The following is a 17,188-nucleotide window of genomic DNA, read 5'->3' on the forward strand; positions in this document are numbered from 1 at the left end:
AAGCTCAGGGTTATTTCAGTTTTCTCTCTTCACTGTCATAGTAATTACCTTTAAATTTAGTCCTCAAACTCTGTTCATGATACCAGGGCAGAGAGCGACCCTACATGATTCAGTTTACAGTAGCTACACCCAACACATTTGCGATATCTGCTTCTTCGTTTGATGAATAATCTGCATTGGACACTCAGACTCCTGCCTGCAGAAAGCTGAACAAGATGATGGAGTGAATTCAAGTGGTTTTGGGCTTGAATTATGACCTGCGCTAACTTTACATTGTTTCATTTGGATAAGCTTCTTCGAAGATGTAAGCCAACTGCATTTACGTTGATTCTCAGTGGTTTTCCCATAAATCCAAAAAACAACTGTGGGAGATGGCAGCAAAAAACACATAGTTCTTTTCAGGACAATACAAGTGACAGGAGCCAAATGTATCTCATGTCATCATGTGGGAGGAGATCATGTGAAAACAGATCCTGTTTGATAGAGTCCAGCATGAGAAGACTGTAATTACAAGACAAGCGACAAATACAGCCAGTCTGTGTCAGTCCAAACACTGCTGAGCAGGACAAATATCTTATAAATGTCCCACGGTGAATGGTTTTTGATCCACTAAATAAATCCTTTTCTTGGAGGCATGTAAAACACAAAACTGCAGACAAGAGCTAACGGATGACAAAATGTCAGTTCTGGTTTTAATTTCTTAAATTACACAAAAATGTAATATATCTGCATTATAAACATTCTTCTGACATTTTATAAACTTCACAATTTATTAATTCAAACATGTATCACTGATGGAATGTAAGTGTCGCATTTTAGGTCTGCGATTTTCTAAAGGGAGATAGTATAAAGAGCACATCGACTGTACAAAATGTTGACATTTCAAAAAAATTGATCGATTTTGAATTAATGCCTTACAAATAAAAAGAAGTAGTGTTCCTACAAGACAGTCATGTCCAGTATGGTTAAAGCTAACAAGCACGGGTCTAAAGAATAAAATAAATGTTTCCTGTATTCATTTGCTTTGGTTTCATAGTCCTGGTATTGTGTACACTTTTACAGTAAATAGGTGGGATGTTTTATTATAACCGAGCCTTTGTTAGTGTTATCCATATATTACTGTCATGTGAAATTCAACAAAAATCTGTTTAGTCATCCCCTCCTGACACTAGCTAGCTAGCTCAGTACGGCTCACTGGCTAGCTTTCCATGTACAACAGCTAAAACTGGGTCATTAGTTACTGAGGTTCAGTTGTGTTAATGTTATTGGTGGATTGTTTTTAGGTGATATATGTATAATTATATTTGTTTTATGCTTACTTTTAAAAAAGTGTGTTGAAAACATTGGCAATTCAGTAGAAATCACAGACATCCCCTCCTAAATCTAGCTAGCAAGCGTATGGCTAGCTAGCTAGATTAGCTGTTGTAGATAGAGCTAGCTAGTTTTCTGTCTGTCAACTAAAACTGTGTCAGTAGAAATTAAAATTCAGTTCTTTCTTAGGAAATATGATGCTAAATTACACCATTTTGGTACTGTGGTATGTTGCTATATGACGTTTGCTTGTCATAAAAGAGATCCCTCCTTGTTTCACCTTTCTGAGGTTTCTTCTGTTACTCTCACACTAACGTTTTTGGGGGTGAAAGTTTTATCTTTTGGAGGCTTTAAAGACAGATGGTTTTGTATGCTGTAGCTACACACTGTAAAGCCCTTTCAGGGAACCTGAGACTATATGAATAAAATTAATTTGCACATAGTGTTTGGGTGAAATTAACTTTTAAAAACACTAGAAGTGGACAGTGAGTAGTATTTGAGCGGAAGAAACCTTTAAAACTATAATGGACAAGAAGTAGCATTTAGGTTGACTAAACCTTTAAAAAAATATTACTTGTTAGTTGAGTAGTACTATTTGTGTGGAACAATTCTCTACCACCACAAGTAATGGGACAGTAAGTTGTATTTTAGGTGGAATAAACATTTAAAACCACAAACTATTTATTACAAAGTACTGTTTGGGTGAAATAAATCTTTAAAGTTCTAAACAAGTAATATTTTAGGTTGAATTAACCTTTTAAACCACAGCTCATAGAAACTATTATCTGAGTGGAGTAATTCTTTAAACCTATAAATATGTAGTATTTTGGGTGAAAAAAAACCTTTAAAACCACAATTTGTTAGTTATAAAAGTACAAACCATTTAAAACTGCAATTTCTTGGACAGAAGGTTGTATTTTGGGAGCAATTAGCCTTTAGGACCATAACTAGTTAGTTGGCGAGGAGTTTATAACGATACGTTGTATTTACCGTACAGTAGGTGGCGCTGTTGTGAAAAAACAAAGGTCCTACAGCTGCGGTCCTGAAACTGCAGCAGACATGGATACTCCGTCTCCATAGCAACAAGCGAACCAAACATTCCCAGCAGGTTACCGAAGCCTGCTGCCGGTACCGTACAAAAACTCTGCTAAATACCGTGAAATTTCTCCTCTTTGCGGTAGCATCGGGTCGTCTGTAGTGTTTGTAGCAGCTATGCCGACGAAAGCCTCCAAAGTGAAGCGGGTCAAAGCCGGGTAAGAGAAGCTACAGTCGGTGGGTCACTGACGTTCAAACGGAAACTCAGTTTTTCTTTCTGTCACAGGAAAGGAAAGAAAGAGGGCAAACAGGAGTCGAAGGCGGACAAAGAGTCGGACGTTGAGAAGGCCAAAACCAACGCGGCTCTGTGGGAGCTGAGGTTACAGGTCACCGGGCAGTCGTTGTCTGAGTACAGGGAGGCCTGTCACAAGCTGGCCCGAGCTAACGAGCAGCTCACCGACCAGCTGTACCGAGCGGAGAAGGACGCCATAGATACAACCAGACACTGGCAGAGACAGCTGGCAGCTCGAGAGGAGAAGGTCAGAAAGTAGGTTTTAGGGTGTCAAATTTGACTTCACCCTGAAATGTGACACATAGATAAACTCTGTGATTAAAGAGTGCTACTTTCAACTGAGAAGCACAGCCAAATTGAGATCTATCCTCTGTTTGAACTCTCTGTAATTGGGTATCTGCCAGTCTTCTTCTGTTTCATCTGCAGTTTTAGCAGGTTACTGCTGCAAGACTTGTAACTGGTACCTAAAACAGAAGAAGAAGACAGCATCACTCATGTACTAGCATCCCAACAGAATTGAGTTCAAAGTTGAACTAGTGCATTAGTTGGAAATCGCTGATACACTTCAGCTGCTGTTTTCTTCCATGATCAAGGCAGCTTCAAAGCTTTGGATCAGCCTTCCTTTCTTCAGCAAATGTTGATCCTCCATTGACATGAGAAAAATCTCAAGACGTGCATGTTTTGCTTTTAATTGCTCTTGATGTTCTAAATATTTTACATTTATCCTATTTTAGAGATTGAGCTACAAGTCGCTATCCAATTTTGCCAACAACTTTTTTGTTTTACAGATACATGTTATGAGTCTTCATTCTGTCTTCCATTTGCACACATTTTTCTTGCTGCCTGACTGATTGCATACACAGCACTTTGGTCAATTCAGGCTGTTTTCACCGTGCATATACGTAAACTTAATTTGTTTTGTTGGCGTAAATAAACAATATGTGATAAACTCAACTGTTTTCGACGCTTCTAAAAGATCCGCATGCTGGAGAAAAGCCTCGAAAGTCAAGAGGCACTCGCACGTGAAGAGAAGAATAAACTGGTGAGTTCATTTAACACACGGCCACAAGAAAAGAAACACGACTTGAGATTTAATATAGTCTACACAAAACATACACAAGCTAGCATGTTCATAGCAGAATGCGGCATTGCTGTAATTTACTGTGCGCATCTTAAACCTGTAGCATCTCAAAAATGTGCTGTGCTGTGCCTTAACAGCTGTCTCATGTGTAATTATGTTGACGTTTATTATGTAAGAAAACAATAACCAAACAAAGCCACCATAAAATAAAAAACAAACCCTCACATTCCAAGTTACATGGTCTAATGTTATTTTAATCCATGTCAGTGGCAACAGAAAAAAAAAAAGCATAATTTAAAAGTGCTTGGTTGGGGAAAGGCAGTCACACTGGTCTTGATGTGTTAACCATACTTCACATGTCACACAGATCCTTACTCTAAAATGCCAGTTTAAGTTATATAACCTATACCAAAGGAACGTATTTTGACTCCTGTCCTCACTGAACTTTGCTCCTTATAGTTACGATCAGCCTATCAAACTTACATGACAAATGCAAGTGGTTTAACAAGACCAAAAAGGTACAGAAAAACTTCTATTGCCAGCAGCTGTTTTCCAACTTGCAGCTCTTACTTCATGATGGTAAAATTGAGTCCATTAAGCTTCTGAGGATGAAAAAAAGAGGCATGGTCTGGAGCAACTTGAAACAACCCGTTTTCAGACATGTATGGAGCTGTCACATATGTCCAGTAAGGGAAAAAATACTGCGGTTGTCTCCTAAGATGTGACTTCAAGACATGCTGCTCACAGCACTTTTCATTATGCAAGATGATAAAAAGGTTCATTTTGAAAATAGGAATGCTCTGACTATTGTTTAAGGAAAAATATTATGAAACTGAGTGGTGAGAAACTCACTAAGTGAATAACTATTCTGTATGAGCTGTTATAACTGCAGTTCCTGTATGTGAAATAGACAGATGCAAGAACACTGATAGCTTTTATCTTTAAAATGGTAGATATATTTGGAAAGCTGACCCTTTGATTAATTACATAGAGAGAAAATTGCACATGATGCAAACGACCTTGTTTAACTGTAGACTGCTGCACCGACGTAGATGAACAAGTTATCTGAAGAATAACGATTAGGCCTAGAGTTGTAATCAGATGGTAGATAACCTCTCATTTAGTCGTCATGTACATGTTTGTGGGTGCGTGTTTTTCTAGTCTCTCATGACTTTGGTCACTTTGTCAGATTATTGCTGAGACTGGCTTCTCCACAGTAGCATCTTGAGGTATTTAGCACGACTGATCTGTGCTTACATTGGTTTGCAAAAGAGCATTGCCCATGTGAACTCTGACATTAACTATTACAAGCTGCACTTATGGGACTTTTGCAGCAGCAGCTCCAGCACAATGATGAACAGTTGCATGAGGGCGTGCTATTTTTACATGAATGCACTGAATGTTGGTTTTTTTTTTTTTTTTTTGCTTATCTCATTCTATAAAGGAGAGTGACTTTAACAGGATCCAGGACAGAATGAAGATAATGAATGAGATAGAAGCCCAAATGGAGCAGGAAATCATTGACGTGAGAAAGCAAAAAATTGTATTGTAGTTGCGAGGTTGTGAAAATGCGAACAGTAACATGACCTTTTTATTTTGCAGATTAAAACAAACATGGATATTGCTGAAAAGGAACACAGGGAAAGCCTAAACAAAATGAAGGACAAATTCTACAGAGAAAAGGTACCAAATCTGAAAGTCATCTTTTAAATTTTCACTCTTGTCCACATGGAAGATTATTTAAACATAAGGTGTGTTATTGATCTGATGTGAAAATATATGGCTAAAAATTGGTGAAAAACCAGCTTTAATATTCCCAGTGGAAGAGTGAGCAACAGTTTTGTAAATTTCCCTGCAGGAACGCATGGAGAAGGACATGATCGAACAATGCAATCAAATGATGGACACGCTGAAGAAGGACCACCTTGAAGTCGTTGCGTGAGTGTGTTCCTGCGTCACTTTCCAAACTAATTTTATCCTTTAAACTGCACTGTCATGCAGAACGCAATGAATAAATAATTTCTTCATGCAAGTGTTTATGTATATGAATATATATTTATATATATATAAAACCAGAACTAATGTTATTTTCCTCACCACACTGCTCATCATGACAGTGTACATCACCTAAGCCAACGATCACATCCTCAGCAGTCCCTGAAACTCTTGCGGGGAAGAGAGAGTAAAGCGTGTGTGAAAGACCATAGTTTATTACCTTTGAGGCCATAGGATGTATACTCCGCCTCTGCTATGTTTAGTTATTTTTTACAGCTCATAAAACATCAACATTGATACTGGTGTGGTCCGGCCGTTTTGGTCCGGGTGTCGGTAATTGATTTAATTTTAATGCACGTAGGTGTCTTTAAATGGCAAACCCACTGATTCAGATAATCCAGTTTTCTGTGTAAGAACCTTAAAACCAAGAGCAAAAATATGCTGTATGCGGTAAGAATCTTCTCACCTTCAAAGCTTTTGCCACCTTGACTAATTATTACCCTTGAAATGGTTCATAACACATTTGTTTTTTCTACTTTAGGCACTCCAGATAGGTTAAAAAAGTAAAAAAAACTGTGTAAAAATGTTGTCGAGCACAGTTTCAAGACTAATACAGATGTGTTCATAATCAGGGCTAACTTCCTCAGTGACGCTTTTGTTTGTACTTTAAACTATTTAGGCAGTTGGAAGGTGCCATGTTCTCTGCATTTAAGGAGCGCGATCATCTGAATGAAGCACTGAAGCATCACGTAAAGGAGTCAGAGGACCTGCAGAAATTGACAACTTCTTTGGTTACGGAAAATACCTCACTGCGACTGGACAGGGTATGTTTGAACCGTAGGACAGCAAACATCAGTGTAACTATTAGTCCTTGGATGGAGATTATTCATCTCCATAAAGTCATTTTCAATCATTTTCACTCATGAAACACTTGTCAGATCGGTTCAGAATATATTTCAGGTGGTTTTTCCCTTGTGTTGTTTACTTGTGCTGACCCTGTGTATTTTGCTTGTGGTCCTGCTCACACCCCCCCACCCTCTGACTGCTACTCAGCCTCTCAGTGGTCAGTGGTTGTGGTGAGTTTCCACTGGTGTCTGGGTTCAAATTCAGTGGCTTATCCTTCACAGTTTTCTGGCACCGATGTTTAAAGACAAATAAATATTGGGCACATTAATCTTACCTGATGATGACAGTTAATCAAGAGAGTAAATCCGCCCTGCTGAAGCTTCGGACAGTCACTCAGCAGTACGGGCTACAGCACAAATCGTTATCTGTTCTAGCTCTATACTGGCATGAAAATGAAAGGATTTTCCAAATTTAGCTCTGTGTCATCCTGCTCTCACAGGACATGCTTCAGTTGACGGTAAAGAAGAACAGAGCTCAGATGGAGGCCCAAAGTAAGAGGCTATCTGAACTGAGGGCCAAGGTGGCTTCCCTGGAGCAGGCGCTAGAGCTGAAAGCTGAGGAACTTGAGCGGCGGGAGAAGAAGGAAGAGATGAACCTGGTCACCATCCAGGCCAGCCAGGTAGAGCTGGAGAAGCTGCAGAAGGTCTTCGCCATGCGGGAGAGGGAGTTGGGGCACATCAAGCAGCTAGCGAGCACCATTGTAGAGAAGCGCAGAGAGCTGGAGGAGTTCTTCCATGAGGCACTGGCTCATGTCAAGCAGGAGATTGTGACCAGCAGGCTTCAGTACAAAAAGGAGGCACTACGGGGTTATCGTTGGAGGTTTAGAGAAGCCACTGCAGGAAAAATAAAGTTTCCACCCATCCGCACCTTCCATAAAAGTCCTCACAGTACCAACTCTGTGTATTCAGATATGGAGGCAGCTGTGACATGGTAGGCCCACTTCTCTTCCCATCCTTTTCATGACTTGTACCATTCAGATATGTTTGTGGCATGTTTAGTAAAGTCAGGTCACTTGGAGTTCAGTCAGAAAATCTTTAGTGGTTCATCGCTGTACACCCAACTGGACAAGGGAATTAATTTGTACCATAAAGGTCAAAATTGATTTTCTTTTTTCTGCCTCGTTTTAAGGACGCATCCCCCAGACAGCAAAGTTCAAATCTCAGATCTCACTTGGGAGCAGAAGGAACAAGTGCTCCGGCTTCTCTTTGCTAAAATGAACGGGCAGAGAGAAAGGTAATAAAACATCCCAATTATTGCTTAATGTATGCCTTAGCAAGAGTCTTGCTGGTTGCTTGTTCATCGCTTATTGACTTCATCCTAGATAATACATTAAAATCCATTTGTAATCCCCTAAAATGAACTGAAACTTCTGCCTCAATTAACTCCAAAGAACAAAGTGCAGTGACACTATGCAGTTGTTGAGGCTGAACTTCTGCTGGCTCCTCCCTCTTTTTAATGTTTAAAACAGCCATTTTCTCAGCAGAAGAGGATACCATAAAACATCAGTTAGGCTTCAGCTAATTTTCTTTTCCATCCAGCTGCTTAAAAAGAATGAAGAAAGAGTCTGGGCACAATAGTAAAAATAGGCCCAGCCGCAGAGTCGTGTGCTTGGAAACAAACATCTGGTCACATCGATTTGCTTTCAGCCTATTGGCCCCTCTTCACGTGCACCAGCAGTTTATTTTGTTCTTTGAACGCTTGTGGTCAGAGAGCAGCTGGTAACATGATTTTCAGAACGGAGTGTGCAGGGGATCTGGATGTAGGGGGGTAAGGCAGGCAAGAGGAGAAGTATATTCATGTTAGCAGTGGTCTGGCACCTAGTCCTGCAGAATAACACAGAACATTTGGCAGCTCAAAAGAGTCAGTTAGCAGCATCCAAATCCATGTGCATCACGTTGACCCAGAGTAACCCTTTTTCAAGACAGGCTGCAGGCCTGAGTGAAAAGACACCAGTGTGCTGAAACATGGCTTTTCACTGTGAGGTTCTGTTATTTAACTGCAACTCTGCTTTTTCCTGATAGGAAAGTCAACCAACATCTGGCTGCATCTCCCTCCTCTGAGAAGAAGAGCCTTACTGACAGTGATGCTGCCGGGTAAGACACTAAAGGAATGCGAGAGAATAAAAGTTGTGCCTCATCCTTGCAATTAAGAAGCCTGCGCAGATTTATTGGTCCCGCATTCCATGTTTAGCAGAAAGAGCAGCAGCTGTGAGAACAAGAGTGCCTACATGTGATTTATCAAGACAGTTACATAATGATGATTGTCTTCCTGAATTAGAGAGGAGCTCTCCCCAGTGACCATCAGCACCCAGGCGCCTGAGTCCATTCTGCCCTCAAACCCCAACAGCCTGCCAGATATACACATCACATGACCTCTGTGTGGCCTCGACATCTCACAGATTGTTTGCCTCTGTTGTGTAGGTTTCCCAAAGAGTGGCAGTCATATGTGTAGTAGAATACACGTGTTTGCATTGATGCGTGGCTTGTGAGTACCTTCTTTCATACATAAAGCATTGTGTGTGTTCTGTTAAATCCACTGAAAGGATCGCTGTACCCAAGTACAAAACTTATTCTGATACCAAAACATGCACCAGACAATACACAACATCTCTGAACACTCATTGGATGGTGGGTCAGAAGAACACAACGCAATCTATCCATGCAATCTTCATTCATTGGGGTAATACATACAACACTGCAAGTACACAAAAGTTTTAATACCAGAGTTGTATTTCAGGAAATAACAGATGTACAGATTTTTTGCATTGTTAAAATCTCAGCCATAGTGGTGGATATTTACACAATATCCATATATACAAATCTAATATAAAGCTTTCAAAAAGTATTATGTCATAACTTTTATTTACGAACTATTCACAGTGAACACATAAGTCTATACGAGGAAGACTGGTCTTGTGGCTTGTCAGACAGATCAGCAGCATTCGGGTGGAGTATTTAGCGTCCCATTGTCGGCATGGTAACCGCAGGGCTTTTTAAGGTGGCATCCTCAGCTTTCCATTGTGAGGTTACAGTTTTGATCTGTGTGTAGAACTGAATACCCTGGGGAGAAAAAATAAAAACATTTACTTCAGAACTTAGACCACTGCTTCTGTGTTTTTCATCCAACTGTAACAACAGGAGACATTTGTTTATACGACGCTCACTTGTTTGCCATAGAAGTTTGTGTCCCCTCTGAAGGATCCTCTGGATCCAGTGAAGGAGAACATTGGCAGCGGCACAGGGATGGGCACATTCACTCCAACCTGCAGAAAACAAGTATTGTTCCTTTCATTTCTGTAAGTGCTAGCTTTGTGAAACAAAACAACAACAAACCAAGATCCTAAATTGCGATGATGAGTAAGACGCGGCAGATGAAAGATGTGGTACATTCATGCTGTTTAGGAAAACAAGCTTACACGATCACACTATGCAAAGTTAAACCTTTGCCTTATTTTTGCAGCTTTGAGAGCAGAGTATGTTCTTATGAAAGGGATGAAAAACTAAATAAAACATTTTGTTATGAAGGCAATAGAGGAATGGCATGGTTGGTTTAGAATGTTTGAAACAGCAGGAATAAGTTTGGACACGCTCAGGCCTTTTGGCCAAGGTGCATGGAGAAAAAAAAAGAAAAGTAGATGTTTGTTGCATGGAGGTTTGGAGAGGAGTACAGCACATGGCCTGCACAGCATTCCCCGACATGTGAACAGCAAACACAGGGCATAACTAGGCTCCACAGGCAAACAAACAGCCTAAAGGCCTGCCATATTTATGCTTAACTGCTGAACAGAACCCCAGGAATCCCTTTTGAGTATTAATTTTAAGATTTCCCCCTCCTTAAATACAACCTGGAAAAATGTTTCTATGTCCCCCTGTTTTCATTTAACAGACACATATTTGCTGTAGCTATTTGTAGCCTTGACGGGTGGGGAAGTGGAGGGAAGGGGGTTGCCGAAGATGTGTATTTTAGGTCAGGAGCAAACAAGGGTATACTTGACATGGAAAATAATTGTTTTTTCAATGTGTGTGAAGGTTTTCAAACACAAATGTGATGTGCTCCCTGCCTGACATGCTGCACAGACATGACAGAGTGATGTGAATGTCTCTTTTCTCCCAAAACAGAGGAACACATTTGGAGGCTGCAGCCACTCACCTGGCCCACGTCCACCTCGTGAGTGTATTTGCGTGCAGTGGCACCATTTGTGGTGAAGATCGCTGTACCGTTGCCATAGGGGTTATTGTTGACCAGACTGATGGCATCATCCAGAGTGTCCGCCTCAAGAACAACCAGCACAGGCCCGAAGATCTCCTCGGTGTAGCACTTCATCTGAGGCTGAGAGCACAAAAGGAAACACTTTTACTGGTAGAGGAGTTATTTTTAAAAGGTACTCAGATGTAAAAACATTTATGGTTTGCACATAAAGACATGAGTCCACATACTGTGACACTGCCGATGATGGTGGGTCCCACAAAGTTGCCATTTTCATAACCCTTGACCTTTACGTTTCGGCCGTCCAGGAGCAGCTTCGCTCCCTCGTCCACGCCGCTCTTGATCAGACTGCACACTCGGTCCTTGGCTTGGGGAGAGATCAGAGGCCCCACGTCTGCTCCAGGCTGGTCTCCTAGCAGGGCCCCCATAACAACCAGCTATATGGTTATATACTGTGGCACTCACAGTATGGGATCACATTCAGGGCACTGACATTCAGCTACTTCTTATCCCACAAACACGTAAAAGCCATGGCGAGGGGCACCCTGAGGCACTCCCTCCATAATGCATACTGGCAGGTTTCCTGTGTACGACACAAATTAAACTCCATGTCACTGTAAACAGGGAAAATCATTCCCCATTTTACTTCACATCAACTTCTTTTTTGAGAGGATTTGATGCTCTAAACCGCTATTTAGCGCTGGGCCGCAGATCTGCCCACAAATTTGCAGCATGGCTGACTCAACAAGCTCCCTCTCCCAGCTGACTCCGAAGCGAAGTTACAACAGGGCATAAGGCGAGAGGTGAGGTTAGGGCAGCGTGGGTGGCCCCCGAGATGACTAAAACCAAGGGCCCTTGGGGCAACGGGCTCGGGGGAGATAGAGGTGAAGGGCGGGGTGACGGGTGTGGTACCTGCATTCACGCGCAGAGCCTTGGCACGCTCCACCAGCTCCGGCAGCCAGCTCTGCGCCTCACCCACCAGGATGGCTGTGGACAGAGCCATGCAGCGTTGTCCCGCTGCCCCGAACGCTGCGCCCACAAGCTGGTTCAGAGTGTTCTCCTTGTTGGCATCAGGCATCACCACACCATGGTTCTTGGCTCCCTACAGTACACAAGAAGTGGTTAGCCTTCTGCCCTTTGATCTCCACATTACAGCAACTGGTTTGTCACAAGAAGAAACATAATATCAGGGAATTACAAACCAACAACCTATAAATTTAACACTCTAAACTCGTTACACATTTTGGTCCATGTGAAAGGACTGATTGACACATATCAAAATAAACATTTACAATTCACAACAGTGTGTCTTTTCCACAGCGATGCACAGCTGCAGTCTGGTTTGCACTTTGTCTCATCTGTGAGCTTGGTAGTTGAAAAACACAAGAATCTGTTTGCCAATGCTGCCACCTTCTGGACATTTATAGAAAGTCCAGCGGATTAAACTTGTGTTGCAGTGTCAGTCGGTACTCACCATGTTGGACTGGACTCTCTTGCCATTTTTGGAGCCCCTCTCATAAATATACTCCCCTGCTTGATTTGATCCCACAAAGCTGATGGCTTTGATGGCTGGATGGTCACAGATGAAGTTCACAGCTGTGGCAGAAAGACGGTTATTAAAAATGTCTGGTAGTCAGCCACAGTAACCACTAAATTGTCAAATATTGAGTGGTGCTGTATGAAAAAGAATATCAAGCAATTATCTGGAAGCTAAAACAAGCTAAATAATAAGTCATTACTGCATAGAATTTAGAGACAATTTAGCAATTGTTATTTCTATAGATTGTAGTTGGTTGCTAAGAAAAGAAATTTGTGGAGTACAGTTTCGAAATGCTAATGTGCTAGCTCTTTCACATCAGCAATAAAAGTGATTTTTTAAGATTAAACCCTGGGTTCTTGCAGTAAATGAAAGACATTATTGTTGATTGCAGCCCCAGAAAGGCAGATTAGATGTGTGTAGCTTGAATGCGTGGCTTCAACTATCTCATATTTTAAAGTGTTTTACCAGTTAAAAGTTACAAAATTGTGAAAAATGTCCATCATAATCTCGCAGAGACAAAAGTTACAAATTTGCAAGTCTTTTATGTCCCAAACTCAAGGATGCTAAGCTCACCATTGGAAAAGACAAACAAAAGCATCAAATTCTCAAACTAGAAAACCACACCTAGAAATATGTTTCCTTAAATAGATCAGTTAGGTAAACTAAGCATTCTTAGCTTCTCTTGAATGCCGGATGACAAGACAAAAACTACAAAAAAAACCTTGAACCCACACAAAGGCACACCCTGACTAAGTACAGACGTCATTTCTTTGAATTTCAGATCCTGAGGTTCTGTTTCCCGACTTGGACATCTTCAAATAGCAACACAAGTCCTACACAACAATCTCCGGTTAGAGTCCGATCCTTACCATCGTGCTGGCCGTGGATGATGTTCAACGTTCCATCTGGAGCACCGGCGTCCTGCAGCATCTTGGCCAGCAGCATGGTGCAGGCTGGCACCCGCTCCGACGGCTTCAGCAGGTACGTGTTGCCGCAGACCATGCCCATCGGGAACATCCACAGAGGGATCATGGCGGGGAAGTTGAAGGGGGCGATGCCGGCGCACACGCCGAGGGGCAGGCGGTAGGTGTAAGTGTCCATGTCTTTGGTGATGGAGGGCAACGTTTCACCGAGCATGAGGGAGGTGATGCTGCAGGCGTGCTCCACAACCTCTGCAAAGACACCATGCAACACATACTGCAAGTTCATTTCTCAAGCTATAAAAGGACAATCAAGTAAAGACAAGCTGCCTAATTTATTGTATGTGTCTGTCTGTACATAATTATTAAATGTGTTGACTTTATGAAGGTCAATTTCTCTTCCATTGAACTAAATTTTGCCCTTAATGCATTATTATTCAGGACAATAACTGACTATTTAGAGTGACAGTCTCGATCTGTGTTTCTTGAGTAGTACCTCTAGCAATAAGCAGTAATTGCAGGTGTTTTTGAACCTCACTTTCCAGGAATCTAAACTGTGGAGTGTCCATAAGGTGCCACCTTGGCCACACCCATATAACGATGTTTACTTGCAACTCTGGCAGATGAAAAGTAAGTCTGCTGCTGCACACACAGGTGAGTTTAAGCATGAGTTTGTCATGTTATCTCACCTACTCTTTTGAGAAGAAATATAACTGCTGGGTGATGAAACATGGGTGCAGCTTGTGACTTTGCACAGGAATGCTGCCATAGATAACCACTTTCTGATACTGGAAATGCAAGGACTTTCATATAATTTCATCAGTGGGTCCTATGTTCAGCCACTATTGGATTACCTCATTTGGCGACAGATTGTGACCGAACAGACACTCATTTAAATGAAAATCTTTGAGATTGTCCCTTCAAAGACAAGCTTATTCGCAACATTTAGAATAACTTCAATTTACATTAACAAAGTCAGATACAGAGCAGAGTCAGACATTGTTATTTGTATTTAAGAACTAGTTAATGCTTTCTTTAAATATTGGCTAAAAATAACAAAAGTTGCCAGCACAATGACCTAACTCCATTTTTCACCAATATAAATTCAGAAATATTTTTTTTACCAGTTGAACCTGCAGTGCAGAACTTTTGTCTCCCTCCTCTGGAACTTACAGTGATTACACAAAAAAACTGTGAAGGTGCTTATGTCTGCTGTTGATTGCTTTCTGTTCCTAGACTTGAATCATTTGTCTGAATGTTCAGTTTATTTTTTTTATCTGGAGCATCAGAAACTTTTCTTGGATGCTTTCTAGGTTTTTCCATCATATTCCTAGTTGCTGTAACCTTCAGCTCTGCCAGTGCAGGTATGTTGCAACAGAAACACGTTCACAACTCTGGAATACTACAAAATACAGAGAGATTCACCTGGTGCTTAGAGGCTTAATGAGCACTGTGTGAATTCATTTCAGAAGGGCTTGAATGTAACGGGAATCATTCATATGGAACATTCCTGCACTCTAGCTTTAAGAATCTACACTGGAATAAGATTAAGAACCTCCTCCTGCGGGAAGATTTTCACTTGAGAGGAACGTTTTCAGACTAAATTGGACCAAATGACTTAGCAATATACTGAAGGTACTTCACAGAGTAGTAATTGCAGTAATAATTAGTCTGTTTCAAATCATTTAACATCTTCTTAAAGCAAATCGCCCTTTGTTCTGGTTGTCCCTGATAAAACTAATTAACAACTTTTGCAACCACTAAAAGCCTCTAGAACAGTGCATTTGTTCAGCTGTTTGTTGCCCTTTGTAAGGTTGACTGAGTAAATGTGTCTTGCACATAAACTTACGCAATCCTCTGAACACATCCCCCTCTGCATCTGCAAGAGTCTTTCCCTGCTCCAGTGTGATGGCCTTGGCAAGTTCTTTCTAAAACACAACAAGACATTCATGTTAGCCCTGTGTTTTCACTTTAAGATTGAATAAAATATCAAGTAAAGTTTCGTTATCAAAAGTAAACACCAGGTCTTAACTACAGTGGAGAGGTTTAAAAAACATAATGTTCAACAATAAAGTTGAGCATGTGGTTGTGCAGAATGATAAACTCCATTTCCATGCACCTTACACCTTTGGATCCTCTGACTTACAATATTGTCCTTGATAAGCTGCTGATAGCGCAGAAAGATTTGCTGTCGAGCCAAGATGGAGGTCTCGGACCAGGAGTGAAAGGTTTTAGAGCAGGAGTCTACAGCAGCCAACATCTCGGCCTGGGTGGCTTTAGGTACGCGGGCAATCACTTCGTTGGTAGCCTGCAGAGGAGGGAAAAAATAAGAGGGGGATATTAGGATACGTTGAATGATATTTGAATGAACAGAAGCCACTAAAGTATATTTATTAGACAACAGGTGAGACTTTGTTATCATCTGATTCATTTTAGACAAAACTAAATTTATGAATCTGTTAATGCAACCAAATACTATTTTTTTATGTTTCAAATTTTACTACATGTCAATAGAGGATGTCCACTAACCAATAGATTGTCACACACATTATGTGACACATAACAGATTAAGGGGCTCTATAGGTTTGGTGCTTATGAAACACCACCTCACCCAGCTACATACGTGAATGCTGTCAAAAAAGTGCAGTTTAATGGTTCAGACTTCACAAAATACTCACAGGATTGTGAATATCCAGCCATTCTGAAGACTTGGATTCAACAAACTTGCCATCGATGAACAGTTTGGTAGTGGGCTGTAAGGGATATTATATATTATTAACATTTGGTGTCAAATGTAGTACCAGACTGATGATGAAGGTGCATCATTTCCACTCACCACTGAGGAGGAGTAGCACATACATCCAGCTTTAAAAGGGACCTGAGGATAAAGCACAGCCAGGAGTCAAACATCAAATGAAGTAAGCATTATTCATCTGTCAAAACTGTGGAGGCAAGTTTGGTTTAGACATTCTGTAGAACATTGAGGGCCCACAACCCGCTGTGTCCAGTTGCTACCTGTTGGCCTGCAAGATTAATGAGCAACTACTGAGTGTGGGGTTATGAACAGGGGACAAAGTCAACTTGACAAAAGTGACCTGTGAGAATAAACGCTGTCCAACCTATAGGTGCACAGTGAGATTTGTGTTTAAATACAACTACAGTGCAATGAAAAGTGTACACCTACCCCATGTATATAAAGTGTTAACAACCCTGCAGTTATCCTTACTAACTATATTTATTTTTAGCATGTGAGTCTGTTCAATTTGCATTAAACTTCTGTCTTACTTTGAACTGCTGCACATGGTAGTTTAACAGTCACTTTCCTTTTTCTTTAACCTGTTGCCCTCGTTTCACTGGAGCTGTTATCTGATTTATTCACTGAGTTGCCGTGCAATTTGCTTCATGTCATAAATCAGCTTATAAAGCATTGTGCCTTATCAAAAAGACATAGCAGCATGACAGTTTCTCTGCTGACTTTTGGAGAGAAGAAACGGGTGAATCCTATCAAGAGGAACAAATCTGTCAGTAAATCAGTCCAGACATAAATCCTGCATCACATGACACTTTGTAAACAATGAGACATGAGCTGGCCGAGATTAAATTCTTCAATCTTACCTTTGTCCTCAGTACTGATCTTAATGCTGTTGCCGCCATGCTGGAGGTATTATGTGGACTTGATGTCACTAACTCCGCAGGTAGGACGGTGGGCCAGCAGAAGACAGCTTTCAGTTGTCTCCCCTCACAGAGATGTACTACCTGTGGGTGGGCTCTCAGGAAACCCGAGAGCTGCTATTGGCTAGATGTTCGCACACCCATGTAGAGCGAAAACATGATTGGTCACATCGGTGTTCGTTCTATCCAATCACCTGCGGCTACAGAATTTAATCCCGCCTTAGCTGCGG

General features: G+C 41.2%; 2 protein-coding genes across 3 annotated transcripts; one reads left to right on the forward strand and one right to left on the reverse strand.

The window, feature by feature from the left end:
- The first annotated feature begins 2,374 nt into the window (after nucleotides 1-2,374).
- si:ch211-163l21.10 (basal body-orientation factor 1) lies at nucleotides 2,375-9,503 on the forward strand. 2 transcript variants are annotated; one of them, XM_023292108.3, is made up of 11 exons: nucleotides 2,375-2,564; nucleotides 2,633-2,885; nucleotides 3,615-3,680; nucleotides 5,164-5,244; nucleotides 5,322-5,402; nucleotides 5,578-5,657; nucleotides 6,394-6,538; nucleotides 7,060-7,550; nucleotides 7,749-7,853; nucleotides 8,642-8,713; nucleotides 8,898-9,503. In XM_023292108.3, exons 1-11 carry the CDS (start codon nucleotides 2,524-2,526, stop codon nucleotides 8,989-8,991), a joined length of 1,509 nt encoding a protein of 502 aa, XP_023147876.2. In that variant the 5' UTR covers nucleotides 2,375-2,523; the 3' UTR covers nucleotides 8,992-9,503. The 2 variants fall into 2 exon arrangements, with proteins under 2 accessions (XP_023147876.2, XP_023147877.2); XM_023292109.2 differs by lacking the exon at nucleotides 2,375-2,564 and having other exon boundaries at nucleotides 2,760-2,893.
- Nucleotides 9,316-17,040, reverse strand: aldh6a1 (aldehyde dehydrogenase 6 family, member A1). Its single transcript, XM_023292107.3, has 12 exons — nucleotides 16,902-17,040; nucleotides 16,123-16,164; nucleotides 15,965-16,039; nucleotides 15,433-15,594; nucleotides 15,136-15,214; nucleotides 13,236-13,538; nucleotides 12,301-12,422; nucleotides 11,739-11,928; nucleotides 11,057-11,238; nucleotides 10,770-10,949; nucleotides 9,784-9,882; nucleotides 9,316-9,679 (listed from the first exon to the last, which is right to left on the reverse strand). The coding sequence occupies exons 1-12, from the start codon at nucleotides 16,938-16,940 to the stop codon at nucleotides 9,575-9,577; spliced, it is 1,578 nt and encodes a 525-aa protein (XP_023147875.1). The 5' UTR covers nucleotides 16,941-17,040; the 3' UTR covers nucleotides 9,316-9,574.
- Nucleotides 17,041-17,188: the final 148 nt, after the last annotated feature.

This window comes from Amphiprion ocellaris, chromosome 20, assembly GCF_022539595.1.
Source record: "Amphiprion ocellaris isolate individual 3 ecotype Okinawa chromosome 20, ASM2253959v1, whole genome shotgun sequence".
Taxonomy (NCBI): domain Eukaryota; kingdom Metazoa; phylum Chordata; class Actinopteri; family Pomacentridae; genus Amphiprion; species Amphiprion ocellaris.

Bases quoted from the DNA above. Each gene is read 5' to 3' on its own strand.
- aldh6a1 (XM_023292107.3), bottom strand. From the start codon at position 16,940: ATGGCGGCAACAGCATTAAGATCAGTACTGAGGACAAAG. The intron at 16,165-16,901 runs GTAAGATTGAAG...CTTTATCCTCAG, and splicing joins GATCAGTACTGAGGACAAAG to GTCCCTTTTAAAGCTGGATG. The intron at 15,595-15,964 runs GTGAGTATTTTG...CCTCCTCTGCAG, and splicing joins GGCTGGATATTCACAATCCT to GCTACCAACGAAGTGATTGC.
- si:ch211-163l21.10 (XM_023292108.3), top strand. From the start codon at position 2,524: ATGCCGACGAAAGCCTCCAAAGTGAAGCGGGTCAAAGCCGG. The intron at 7,551-7,748 runs GTAGGCCCACTT...CCTCGTTTTAAG, and splicing joins ATGGAGGCAGCTGTGACATG to GACGCATCCCCCAGACAGCA. The intron at 8,714-8,897 runs GTAAGACACTAA...TTCCTGAATTAG, and splicing joins ACTGACAGTGATGCTGCCGG to AGAGGAGCTCTCCCCAGTGA.